The sequence below is a fragment of the Carassius carassius genome, chromosome 19, assembly GCF_963082965.1.
Source record: "Carassius carassius chromosome 19, fCarCar2.1, whole genome shotgun sequence".
NCBI classification, from domain to species: Eukaryota; Metazoa; Chordata; class Actinopteri; order Cypriniformes; family Cyprinidae; genus Carassius; species Carassius carassius.
Window position 1 is genome coordinate 3,966,639 of NC_081773.1, and position 14,439 is coordinate 3,981,077.

The 14,439-nt window shown below is 35.9% G+C and overlaps 1 protein-coding gene across 1 annotated transcript; it reads right to left on the reverse strand.

Moving 5' to 3' along the window:
• Positions 1–116: 116 nt before the first annotated feature.
• Positions 117–13,245, reverse strand: slc15a1a (solute carrier family 15 member 1a). Its single transcript, XM_059499551.1, has 22 exons — positions 13,201–13,245; positions 12,382–12,469; positions 10,071–10,212; positions 9,807–9,926; positions 8,070–8,169; positions 7,890–7,980; positions 7,723–7,806; positions 7,561–7,643; positions 6,940–7,026; positions 6,090–6,179; positions 5,968–6,012; positions 5,727–5,759; positions 4,895–4,983; positions 3,872–3,953; positions 3,674–3,793; positions 3,436–3,579; positions 2,563–2,609; positions 2,397–2,492; positions 1,666–1,774; positions 1,447–1,581; positions 764–871; positions 117–636 (listed from the first exon to the last, which is right to left on the reverse strand). Exons 1-22 carry the CDS (start codon positions 13,228–13,230, stop codon positions 421–423), a joined length of 2,139 nt encoding a protein of 712 aa, XP_059355534.1. The 5' UTR covers positions 13,231–13,245; the 3' UTR covers positions 117–420.
• Positions 13,246–14,439: the final 1,194 nt, after the last annotated feature.

The following is a 14,439-nucleotide window of genomic DNA, read 5'->3' on the forward strand; positions in this document are numbered from 1 at the left end:
ATCCATCTTGGATGACTTTTCTTTCTCCACTGAGCTTGTTGCAATGCATTATACACAATTGCTAGGTTAGTTAAACTGAAAAGGCTAAAGACCATTGTTTCATAGCAGTGTAATTGTTTATTAGCTTAAAAAAAAAAAAATCACACAAGATGCATCGGATCACACACAAAAACACTTACCAGAGTCCATTTGCATCATAAACCATATCTAAAGATATCATGAAATCTGTCATGAAAAAACAAGTTTATTTTTTATTTTTCATGCTACATCTGATTCACTCAGCGGGGTCTTACAGCCAATGGTCACAATAAATTTAACAACCATTCAATAACCAAAATATCATCAATATGTCTGTTTACAATCTTTTAATAAATATGGCACAAAAGCGTAGATAATAGCACAATCCAATCTTCACAAATCTCATATCTTGGTTTGTTTGACCCCCTGCTCATTTTTCTGGTCTTTTTCCTCCATTTCTAGTGTCTCTTTCTCCTTCTCTTCTGGCTCGAGCCCTTGCTCTTTCCTGATCTGGGCCTCAATCTCCGCTGGGTCTATGTAGGTGTAGAAATAAGCCATGATGGAGAAAATGATGCTCACAGCCACTAGCAGCGACGCAAACAGCACATACTCCGCCCACTGTGTGAGAAAACACACACAAATGAAAATTCGGACATTTATTTTGTTCCCAGCCTGTATGAAAATACCCCTACAACCTGGCTGAATATGTGTAGTTTGTGTTAGGACATGAGCTCATATGCAGCACCTGTTTTGGAAGCTTTCCTAGCTCTGCCACAATCAGCACAATGATGTTTCCCACGGCATTGGTGCACAACCAGCCGGCCTGCAGCACTGACTTCATGTTCTTTGGAGCCTAAAGACATGGTAAAATAGCTGTTGAGAGGGAAGTGTCCGGAGCGTATTGTTCGTAGAATTATCTTTGCAGTCCGCAGGATATCAAATGTAACAATAAATATTAGTGAAATTGTCAACAATAGTGTTCCATCTATGATTTTAAATAAGTGGTGGCTTTTGCAGCTTTACTTTTTAGTTTTTATGTAAGTATAAGAATTAAAAATTAAATAAATTTATTGGTAGAGCACTGCGTTATCAAGCGCAGGGTTGGGGGTTTGATTCCCCGGGAACACATGATAGGTAAAAATTGATAGCCTGAATGCACTGTAAGTCGCTTTGGATAAAAGCGTCTGCTAAATGCATAAATTTATTTTAATTTATATAAGAATGAAAATTTGTCCCCAAAATTTGGCTAAATGTTTTCTAAATGCATAATGATTAATGATGTTTTAGTGAACTATTCATCCATGCGTATGTTGACTTTTTAAAAAATCCCATTGATTGGCTTTTTGTGGTCTGCAATCTGTATTCTGTATACAATTATTGTTTAAAAGGCTGTATTAATCAATCAAGTGAAGTGTCCTTCTGTTGTACCTGTGAGTACGAGAACTGCAGGCCAGTGACTGAAAACATGACCTCTCCTGTAGTAATGAGGAAGTACTGAGGAATCTGCAGAGCCATGTGGACCGAGTTGGGCTTCATTTCCTCAACTTCTATTATAGATTCACACTGCACATACAAAAACACACATGCACATATGAACCAGTAGACACAATATCAGGACTATATAAAAAGTCCTACTAAAGTACACACATCAGAGGAGAACACAGCGTCGGTGATGAGGAAGGTGTATGAGGCACCGAACCCAAACTTCCGGGAAAACTCACACCACTGTTCACCATGTCTGAGCACGAAATCCCGCCTTAGGAAAGAAACCAACAGCAATCAGACACCATGACTTTAAGACTTATTCAAGTCAAACTGAAGTGGTAATCAAAACTCATTTTAATCCCATAATGTGACATATATATTTTTTTTTTAAGTAAAAAAAATAAAAAAAGGATGGCACTTGATGACTGGATTATGAAAAAAGGGCCAAAAATATGGCTGCATTTAGGTTGTGTATTTTCTGAGCTGCATGCACAAACCAAGCAACTGCTATTGACATGAATGGGAATGCTAACAGTTCTTCCTTTTTAATAATTGGTTTCACTTTGTTCACTTTGGTTTGGATGTCACTGGGCACATTATGTGGCACTTAGACCATGTATTTTAGCATGGTGAGAACACTGTATCTCTATCAATTACTATCAATTTTATTACTAAACAACTTTATAAAATAATAAGTTCTGATTGTGCAAACAGTGTCTTTTCAGGGCTGCATGCTCCAGAGTTAGTAAAATGTAATTAGTAAGTATGATTTCATGTTGACTTTAAAAAGTAATTTGATACAATCAATAATCAACTCAGTTAACAAGTTAAAGCAAGTTGGCAATCAAATTATTTTATTAAACATCAATGAAAAATCTGAAGAATTGACTCACTTCCCCTGATTCACCAGTGTGTAGTTTGTAGTGGCTGATGGTTCGATGGAATCCAGGTTGGTGATATTCAGATCTGCTGTCCAGCCATTCACAAACCTGTGTGACATGAAATCGTTCAGTGAAAGTTTGTTTTTAAGGAGCAGTTAAACCAATTTTAAAGTCCTACCTAATGGCGTTCTTTCCTTCCCTGGGTTTGGACTTGGTGTCTTCTACCTGGAGGAAAAAAGAAAGAGGTCAGTGTCAGTTACATACTTTTCAAATATATTTTACTCTAATATTTTTACCAGGCCATGAACCTGTTTGTTCATTAAAGGGGACATGAACTGAGAAACCAAAATTGCCTTGATCTTATGACATATAAGAAGTCCTTGTAATATAAGAAGTTTCAGTTTCGGAAAGTATCAAAGTTATTTGAAACAAGTTTCAGAACTCAAAACCTTCTTGTTAGTTTAAGAACAGCTTAAATTGAAGGGATATTGCTTATATTTGGCAGTCTGCCAAAACAACAGGTGTCCAGGTTAATTTGTTCACTCAGTCCATCAAGGTCAAGTGTGAGAAAAGACATTAAACACATTGGACTGCCAAATTGCAGAGCTGATCTTCACATCTTAATGATCAGATGCTTTCTTAACTCCTCTTTTCTCACTGCTGTCATTTTTTTCTGTATTTCTTGTTAATCAGTGCTCAAACTAGACTTTGAGCATGCAAAATTTCCTCAGTCATAATATGATGTCACGCTCTGACGAGTCTTTAAAAAAATTAGTTTTAAAAATCTAACAAAAAATAACAAATCCAAAATGTAAACATATGCTTCTCCACATTCCTCAAATTCTGCAAACATGCAGCTTTAAAGTTGGTTGTTTCTTTTAAAGCTAAACTCTTATTCTAGTCACATGTCTTCCAGTGATTACAAATTCGTGGGTCAAAGTTAACCAAACACTGGAACACAGCTAAATGCAAACTTTTGCATGAGTAACCACATTTTAAGTTGAGTTAATAAATGAGTTTTTTTGCCCATGTTCTCTTAGTGGACACTCACCAGATACATGATGGTTGGGTCGGAGGGGATGATCAGGGTCTGTCGCCCCCCCTTGATTAAACTGAAAGCTTTAGTGATCACAGTACTCGTATTCAAGGACACTGTGATGTCCTGATGGTCAAATGTAATGTAATCTGCACTGCTCTACAAAAACAAACACAAGAAACAGTGGTGAAGCATCTCAGTGAGGTTCCTGTTAGGCTACAGGGATGTGTGAAAAAGATTTGTGTAGTTGTACCCCAAATGACTCTATCAGAAGATGTTCATTGGGTGAGATGGTCACGTTCAGTGTTCTGGTGTACATGTTCACCACCTTTAGCTGGCTCTCAGAGGATAATGGGAAATTTGGCAATGTTTTCTGAGGAGGGAAATGACGTGCTAATGAACATCTGCTCTACTCAGCGACATGAATATGACTCACAGATTTCACACTCACATCAATCTCAATCTGGACCAAAGCTGCAGACACAAACGCTGTGGCAGCGAAGAGCATGCCAACCGTCATTCTCTTCAAAGGGCTAGAGCAGAAAACAGATTCACACAACACATTCAAGGGTTAGTTCACCCCAAAAGTTTAATTCATCCATGTTCTATTCACCCTGGAAGCAGCCTAGGTGTATGTGACTTTCTTCTTTCAGAATAATCGATTCGGAGTGGTATTAAAAATTGTCCTTGCTCTTCCAAGCCTTTCAATGGGGGTAAGCGGGTGTTTGTTTTTAACAGTTCAGAAGACGTGAAATAAAGTGCGTGAATCTTTAATAAAACATCCCTCACATGGCTCGGGGGGTGAATAAAGGCCCCCTGTAGTGAAACCATGCAAATAAATATCCAGATTCCAAAGTAATAAACACTTTTTTCTCACTTCTGCTGACTGTGGGACACAGAAGACGTGCAGGCGTAAGATGGAAGACAAATTTGTAGCGTGAGTGCCTCTGGGACATGTAGGAGAAAAAGAACAAAGTTTCCTTACTTTAGCAAAGTAAACCAGTCTCCTCTTGGCTTATTTCGAAATCCTCTGATGTTTTTCTTTACAAATCCTCGTTTTGTGCTTCTAATTCGTGACCAGCATTTTGTTTTGTTCTCTCTGCACACTAACCACGCAGCTCTGAACAACTACGAACTATGGTTCCCCACAGCAGAAGTGAGAAAAACAGTGTTCATTACATTTGAAATCTGGATATTTATCTTCCAAAAACTCATGGATTCGTCTTCAGAACTGTTGACAACAACCACCCGCTTACCCCCATTGAAAGGCTTGGAAGAGGAAGGACAATTTTTTATATAACTCCGATTGGATTATTCTGAAAGAAGAAAGTCACACACACCTAGGATGATTTGAGGGTGAGTAGAAGATAGACAAATTTTTATTCTTGGGTGAACTAACACTTTCATATCAGCATCACTCTCACCACAGTTATGCTAAGAGATCAATCATTTCCTATTACATACTAAGTCATACCTGAAATTGAGGCCACACTTTTGGATGAGAGGGAAAATTAACCGGTCCATTATAGGCACCAGGGTCAGGATCAGGATTGGGTTCACAGTCTGACAGAGAAGAGTTTTCAGTCTAACAGGTACAGGCTTATTTCACGCTACAGTATTTACACTACTGTCAAAAGTCTGTGGTCAGTAAAATTTTATTTTTAAGAAAAACGAATCAATTTATTCAGCAAGGATTTATCTAAATTTATCAAAAGTGACAGTAAAGACATTTATAATCTTACAAATGATTTGTTTTAATAAACGCTGTTCTTTTGAATGAAAAAGTGGATGGTTTCCATAAAAATATAAAAACATTGATAGTGATAAGAAATGTGTTTTATGCTGCAAATCAGCATATTAGAATGATTTCTGAAGGGTCATGTGACACTCAAGATGATGTAATGATGCTGGAACCTCAGCTTTGATCACAGGAACAAATTACATTTTTAAATATATTCACATAGAAAACAATAGCCTTAAATTGTAATTATACTTCACAATATTAATGGTTTTACTGCAATTTGACCAAATAAATGCAGCCATGGTGCGCATATAAGAGACTTCCAAAACATTAATATATATATATATATATATATATATATATATATATATATATATATATATATTTTTTTTTATAAAATCAAATCTTACCAATCTCAAACTTTTAGTGCAGGAATGCAGGAACCCAAAAAGTTTTGCATTATAATACTAGACCATTATAATCAAGTGCAAGATGAATAACTCACCTAATACACTCACCAATAACAATACTGAGCTAGGAGCTAACATAACAGAAGTAAACTCACCTGCATCTGGTCTGGCTGCAGGATGAATGCTCCCTATAGAAAAGAGGAAATGGCATTCAATAATAAAAAAAGACATTTAAAATTTTAATGATGCAAGTGATCTCTGTTTATTAAGCCTAGTGATTTAACTTTGACATCTTAAATGTTATTATAGACAGTTCATCAGATCACGTTAGATAAATAACACAAACATATAGCAAGTCTTTCATTTAGAGCAATTACCTGAAATCAAGATACTTACAAAGTCTCCGCTCATGGTAGTGGCTTGGAGAGTCCAGCGAGAGCCCTGGACACAGTCAACACGCACAAACCATTACAAAACACTAGTCCACCCAACAGACCTGAGAAATGACCAATACTTACCTTCTGATCAAACAGGGTCCAAAACATGGGCAGAGGAATGTAGAGGAACAACACCTTCAACACCATCTTTATCTGAGCGATAAGAAGTTTCTACAGAAGAGACCATTTTTTTTTTTAAGGACAAATTTGTTCACAAAAGCGAGCAAAAGACTTTTTGGGATATCCCCAAGTATAATTAATATAAAAATGAAGCAAAAATACTTTGTGTGTGTGTGTGTGTGTGTGTATGTATGTAAAATGTAGAAAATTACTGTTTTCTATGTGTGGGCCATAGTATTTATTATTATTTTTATTTTTATTATTATTTTAACTAGCTATATATAAAAACAATATGGAATGTTCCCATTTAGATAAACTAAGTTCTGTCATGACAACTCTCTGAGGGTTTGGCATGGTAATATACATGTTAATAATGTATTTGGTCTTGGCGGAACAGAAATGCTATGCTGCTGCTGCGGCAGAACAAGTGCCGAGAATTGCTACTGCTAATACCTCCACAACATGCTGTTATGAGCATGTAATAAATACTGCTGCTGCACATATATATGAATAACCCCCATATAGCATACATGAATCACCCTGTAGCAGATCTATACAGGTGGAGCTGGGAAAGGTGGAGGGTTTCTGAAGCAAGCTGCACAGCTATGGCAAGCTCTAGTCATATATTTGAATGTTGAGCAGCAAGCTCATTGGCTACTGATACAGGGGAGAACCAATCAGCTGTGCCATGTGATAATGATGTCATTATTTCAGATTGAATTAGACCTATCGGACTGTGCCATCTAGAGTTTCATGCCAGAACTCTGTATTTAAGCGAAGTCAACTTGTGTGTACAGAGATTGTGGCATACATCATATTTCTCATCGGCCCAGTCCATCCAGTGTTCCCTCTTTGGATAGCTGCTGCTTCTGTGCCTGATACGGTTTTGGATGGCAAACTACAGAAAGAGAAGGCTTTATTAGATTCAATGCAATGGTTAAAAGAACATAGGAATTATAGATATGGGATAGTTCACCAAAAAATGGAAATTCATGTATACATATTGTTCAAAAATCATTTTCACCTGACAGGGTTTTTATAAATGAATGAATGAATTAATGGATGGATGGATGACTTGAACCAAATTAACTTATTGGCAAATGAACTTATTGTTAACTAAATCTAAATATATATATATATATATATATATATATATATATATATATATATATATATATATATATATATATATATATATAAACTTTTGTGTTCCTCACTCAGAGGTATCATATCACTTCCAATATACAGCAAAGCACAAATCATACAGGCTGTTTCATAACATTTTTATAGTTCAATTTAGTCTCAACAGCACGAAGTCACCCCTGGAAGAGAGCAGCTTGAACAGTCTGTAAAATATATATTTTTATGTTCCGCAGAAGATAGAATCCATCCTTTAAGCAGAATCTTTAGTTACTGAGTAAGGCCGACTCACCCCTATGCATTTACACACGGACCACATAATGTTTCCTTCCGGATCTGTTTTGACGTACATGCCACTGCCAGCAATGAACACCACTATAACACACAATACACATCCCAATAACATACACAGATCAGTGTGTGTGCATACAGTTTGTGCAGAACTCAGTCTTACCCAGAGATACCACCATGAGAACAGCTGGGACCCCAAAAGCCAGAGGATAACACTGCTGCTGAGTGTGGATGCCACACTCTTGAGCTGCACACATGGAGGAGAGCCGTTAGTCATGGAGGGAGTGAGGCATATGTATAATGGAAATGAGTGTGATTATGTGGTTGTACCTCTGAGAACAGGAGTAATGAGTGTGGAAAGAAGGCTTCCTGCATTAATGCACAAATAAAACACTGAGAAAAACGTGTTGAGTTGGCGACTCTGTAAAGATCAACACATCACAACAAACCATTAGACAGAAAGACTAAGAAGATGCTTTAAGCGAATGGAGAGTTTAGGAAGTATCGTACCTGATGTTCCTGAAACTGATCGCCACCAAATGCAGCCACACATGGTTTAATACCCCCAGTGCCCAAAGCAATGAGGATCAAACCCAGCATGGACAGAGCACTGAAAGAGAAACACACTTTAAAGATTCAGTTCTATCAGGGCTGTTTAGTGTAGTTCCATTAAAACTGTACAAAAAGGTTTCAATTACAACAACTCCCGAAATAGATTTTAACAGCATTTTATTGAAAAGAAAGGTTAGATTAGTCTTGGTGGAGTATATCTGCTATGCTTCTGCTGCTGGCATGAGCAAATATTTTTACTGAAACACACTCAGATTTAGAGAACACATGTTGCATCACGCCAAAGTAGCAAGAACTGTAACAGATCTAGACAGGTGGTGCTGGGGAGGAGGAGGGATAAAGAAAACTCTAATGGTGCACAGTACTGACATGGATTCAGAAATAAAAAAGGTTGCATAGATAGAAAAGATAGTGTTGCCACTCAGCTTCTCAGAAGAGTTTCTTTACCGAACTGCATGTGCATGCATATACATATATATATATATATATATATATATATATATATATATATATATATATACAGTACAGACCAAAAGTTTTGACACACATCAAGGGCTATTTGAGCAAGAAGGAGAGTGATGGGGTGCTGCGCCAGATGACCTGGCCTCCACAGTCACCGGACCTGAACCCAATCGAGATGGTTTAGGGGTAAGCTGGACCGCAGACAGAAGGCAAAAGGGCCAACAAGTGCTAAGCATCTCTCGGGGAACTCCTTCAAGACTGTTGGAAGACCATTTCAGGTGACTACCTCTTGAAGCTCATCAAGAGAATGCCAAGAGTGTGCAAAGCAGTAATCAAAGCAAAAGGTGGCTACTTTGAAGAACCTACAATATGACATATTTTTGTTTTCATAACATTTTTGTTATGTATATAAATCCATATATAATTCCACATGTGTTAATTAATAGTTTTGATGCCTTCAGTGTCAATCTACAATTTTCATAGTCATGAAAATAAAGAAACTCTTGAATGAGAAGGTGTGTCCAAACTTTTGGTCTGTACTGTATATATATAAAAGCTATTTCTTTGCGTAATTTCTGAAATATATATTTTTCTCCTGAAACCTTGTCACAATAGTAGGGTCTAAAAAGTATTCTTTAATTTTTTTTTTAAACTGTACACTTATTTTGATATGTTGTTTAACATACTACAGCACATAGCTATTTTTTGTTTTGTGAGTAATTTGATGCTGAATTTAAAGTTAATTTAATTTAAAGGTATTCAATTGCAAATTCATCATTACAAAAGTCAAATTACACATATTTTTAAATACATGACATAGAAGTTTCAATAGAAATGGGATTAATGTATAATTTAGAAAATGTGGAAACCACAACAGTGTAGTTTTAACAACAGGGGCAACAGTGTGTCATTTAAAAACATTTCAAATTTGTCATATACTGTATGTTTTTGTGAGATGGGATGTTGTAGTAATAGAGTATGAAAACATTTCTTTTGACACACATTTATCAACACCAACTCAATTACAGTGCTTTAAGAGTAGTTTATTCATATGACTCATTTTCAGATTTCCATATACCTTTTCATTTCAAATCAAATGATGTAATGATGTCATTCACCTCAGAGCTGGTTGGTTTGGTTCATGGTAAATTCTGTTATTAATTCTGTTCTCTGTGGGTGAGGAACAGAGGTGCATGGTGGGGTTGATTGACTCACATGTGGAAGGTGAAGTTATCCGGTGTGCCGTCTCTGTTTGCATCTGTGATGTCATGAATAGTGCTGACGGCCATGGTGACCTGGCCGATGGCGTACACTATGGATAGGTATATGATTGTTCTGAAAACACACAAACATGACCAGCATCACAGCCATGACCGCATATGCTCACAGATCAGAGACAGTCTTCAGAAACGGCTTTTAAGTGTTGCATGGACTGGGATCTGTAGGGAGTTGCACCTTAAAGCTCTACAAAAAACTTACTTGAACTTCCCAAGCCAGGAATCAGCAATGATGGCACCCAAGATGGGCGTCAAGTAGCACAGCGCCACAAAAGCATGATAGATGGAAGTCGCAAGGTCATCATCCCAAAGCAGAAAATACCGGAAATACAGCACCAACACGGCTAGACAAAGAGAGAGTGTGGCTTTAAGTTTTTTTTTTCAACTGAGTAAGGTCTCAAATCACACCCATCATAGATAAATGCAATAACAAGTGCCAAGCTCTAGGTGGCTCTGTAATAATTACATTTCTAATTTAAATGATCAAGATCAAGGGAAGTCTTTAATGATCTACAGAACCTTTTTCTCAGACATGCCCTCATGTGTGTACTCTAGATAATAATAGTAGTACAATAGTAGAAGTACAGTTGTGTTCAAAATTATTCAACCCCCTTGACTTGCAAGACAATTTGCTGTGGAGGATAACATTTTATGAAATCAATTTAACAAAGGCATCAGTAAAGTATTAGAGAAAGTTTGTTAATACACTGTTGAGTGATTCTGAGAATTGAACATTGATAAATCATGATAAAATTCGAATTGGCTCTAAACATTCATGTTCAAAATTATTCAACCCCCTTTGTGCAGAATCTTTTATTCTTTAAAATCACCAATAAACGCTGTCTGTAAGTGTTTAGAAGCTTCTGTCACCTCTCTACTACAGTCTTGGCCCATTCCACGCCTGAAAAAAGCTTTCAGATCACTGATAATCTTTGGTTTTCACATTGCCACTGCTTTCTTCAAATTCAACCAGATATTTAAAATGAGAATTAGGCCTGGAGACTGAACAGGTCACTCAAGTACATTCTGTGACTGATCCCTGAACCAAGCAGTAGTAGATTTGAATGTGTACTTTGGGATGACTGTCCTGCAGGAAAGTCCATTGAGCATCAGCTTCAGTCTTTGCACCAAAGGAATCGCAATTCTTGTCAAAATGGCCTGATACTTCAAAGAATCCATGATTTCCTTCATACAGTCATGATTTCCACTTCCTTCTACAGTAAAGATACCCCATAACAGGACTGATCCACCTCCAAGTTTGACGATGGAGATGGTGTTCTTCTGCTTATGAGCTTTGCCACACAAATTAATTTTATCAAGTTCAAGTTGGCTTTTTGTTCTTTTTGATCAAGAGTGGTATTTATCAAGATGTCTCAACATGAAGGCCATACTTGTCTAGTGTTCTTCTTACACACTGCATTGAAATGGTTTTCCTCCTTTCATCGGGTCATCTTGCAAGTCTTTGGCTGTACATTGCAGGTTTTTTCTCAGTTGCTCTGATTAAACATTTTATGATATTGTGCTTTTTCTTCCACAAACTCTCAAAGGTTTTCTGGTAAAACACACTTTAAGCTAAGAAATAAGGCTGAGAACTGTGTCTCTAGGAACTTTCAATGTCTTGGAAATCATCATATAGCCTTAGCCTTTCTAAAGTACTACGATATTTATTCTCTTTTGCTTTTGTGAGATCTCTGTTGACATTTTTGCTACTCAACTTCAATACATGCATGGGCCAAACTGTATGTGTAAAAGCTCAAGCTAATTCTGTTTTTAATAGAGTTTCTAAAGGCTTAATTGTGTTTTGAGACTGTTTTATTCCCCACCATGCAAACAAGTGATTTAAAAACAGCAATGTTGAATAGGGGTTGAATAATTATGACATAGCAGTATTATTAAAAAATATTATAACTCAAATATATTACATTATATATTGACAATATAACTTTTAATATGCCAGTGAACTGTTATAGATGCAAGTTTTATTATATCCTGGATCTTCAGAAAAGCTTGTATTTGTAAAGTACTGCAGTCTCAAGGGGGTTGAATAATTTTGAACACAACTGTAGTATGATTGTGTCTCCATTAAGAAATTAAGAAATCTGGCATACTTTTAGAGAAACCAGTCCTAGAATAGTTTTCCAATTCACATGAGACTTCTTGTGTTTCTTCATCTACAGACTCTTGCACTGGTCAGATTGTTTCACAAATACAGATGTGCATTTCTCCACGTAGCCTGTAAATACTAATTGACCCCATATATTCTGAGTACAATATCCAAAGGTCCTCAAAACCTGGGATAGTTTCTGTCCTGTAGGAGTCACTGCACAACTGTGTTATCAAAAACACTGATCTGCTCTTTCACATTGTTGCATGTTCTTGGATTCAGATTTGCTACAACATTTCATCACGCACTACTTATATTCACACATTACTCTTCATGTCTTTTTTTATAGTGTAGCAGTCAATGACTTTTCTTTATTGAGAGACAAATGCGCAAGTGCACACACACTTACCTCGCATGCCATAGTAGGAAAATCTCTCACAGAATTCATTGACCACAATGAAGAAAATGCTGATTGGATATCCACAACACTCAGCTGTCTGTACCAGCATACACAAACATACACTACATGAGATGCAAACTTTTGGAAGCACACTGTGATATTCCATAGCTATTAATTGATAACACTCTGACATACTTTGACTTGATGTCAGAACACACACGTGTGTACATGTATACATAGTTTATGTAGTATATAGATTATGGAACACAGTTCTGTAGTATATTGAATATCTAATACAGAGTATACTGTACAAAAATAGCATGTTACATATATTATTAATATTATTTCTTTGTGCATGTTTTTGTTGCTATTATTAATCGCTCAAATATACCATATACAGGAAAAAAATACAGGATTGAAAAAAATACAGTACAGTGGCATTATTCAAGTTGGAAGGAGCATTATCAGAATCGTTGAGATTATCTCTTTGATAAAACAATGTTTATTCACAGTAGCTCTCTTAATGGGAAAAATGTAGTCCAGAATCTATATACTACAGAACATACTATAAACTTAATTAACATTATAAAAAAGTAAAGATTATTACAGACTAACCCTAAATGAAAACATGTTGTATTTTAAGATTTTAAAAATGGGTTTTCCAAATAAAGATACTGCCCCCAAAGACATTCATGACAGATTTGCACCGCTTATAAGGACAATTTTGTTCTCAAACGATCTTAGTAGTATACACAAATTCTGACATGACAAAATATTAAAAAGGAATTGTCTTAATCATAATTTTTTTTTTTAAATATGAAATCTTACCTTTTTCTTTTTTTTCTTAGTCTCGTCCATATTTTCATCTGTGAGATTTATAATTTTTTAGTACACATGCAAAATCACATAAATAATGATGATGATTTCTGTAGTTTGACACACTCAAGGTCCTCACCTGGCATACTGGCGGCAGGAGTGTGTGAATGTGTATGTGTGTGTGTGTGACCTGCTGGATACCTGTGTGAGGAAAGACCTGGACAGGACAGGAGTAAGAGCAGCTAGAACAGGTGTGTGTCTTATTAGCATGGACTGTGTCCTGTCTACTTTATGACATAAACAAGAGCAAGAGTGATAAAATTCAGGGGTCCATAGGGTCAAACATCTGCTTACACTGTGGTTTACAGTTTTGTGTTTTACACGGTTTATAGTGGATTAAAGAAGAAGTAACATTAAATCAATTAAAAAGACAAGACAAAAATAAGCGTAAGACAAAACAAAAAATGACAAAAAAATAAACAAAAAAATTAGACAAAACAAAAAACTGCAGAACAAAAAAACAAGACAAGACAAAATTAACATAAGACAAGACAAAACAAAAATTAGACAAGACAATATAAAAAATAAGACGAATACGACAAAAAGACAAAACAAAAATAAGCCCAAAACCCCCAAGACAAACCAAAAAATTACGTGACAAAAGAAAAAAATCTAAAATCTGAAGACAAGACAAACAAACAAAAACCAAGATAAAACAAAAAGCTGGAGACAAGACAAACAAACAAAAACCAAGATAAAACAAAAAGCTGGAGACAAGACAAACAAACAAAAACCAAGATAAAACAAAAAGCTGGAGACAAGACAAACAAACAAAAACCAAGATAAAACAAAAAGCTGGAGACAAGACAAACAAACAAAAACCAAGATAAAACAAAAAGCTGGAGACAAGACAAACAAACAAAAACCAAGATAAAACAAAAAGCTGGAGACAAGACAAACAAACAAAAACCAAGATAAAACAAAAAGCTGGAGACAAGACAAACAAACAAAAACCAAGATAAAACAAAAAGCTGGAGACAAGACAAACAAACAAAAACCAAGATAAAACAAAAAGCTGGAGACAAGACAAACAAACAAAAACCAAGATAAAACAAAAAGCTGGAGACAAGACAAACAAACAAAAACCAAGACAAAACAAAAATAATAGAAAAAAACAAGACAACAACAATTTTTTTTTATAAAACTAAAAATAACAAATGACAAAAAAAGACAAAATAAAAACTAAAGACA

Excerpts from the sequence above, each read along its gene's own strand:
- slc15a1a (XM_059499551.1), bottom strand. The coding sequence starts at position 13,230 with ATGGACGAGACTAAGAAAAAAAAGAAAAAG. Across the intron at positions 2,610-3,435 it reads ACCCAACCATCATGTATCTG|GTAGAAGACACCAAGTCCAA; the intron begins GTGAGTGTCCAC and ends TTTTTCCTCCAG. Across the intron at positions 872-1,446 it reads TGCAGTTCTCGTACTCACAG|GCTCCAAAGAACATGAAGTC; the intron begins GTACAACAGAAG and ends CCATGTCTTTAG.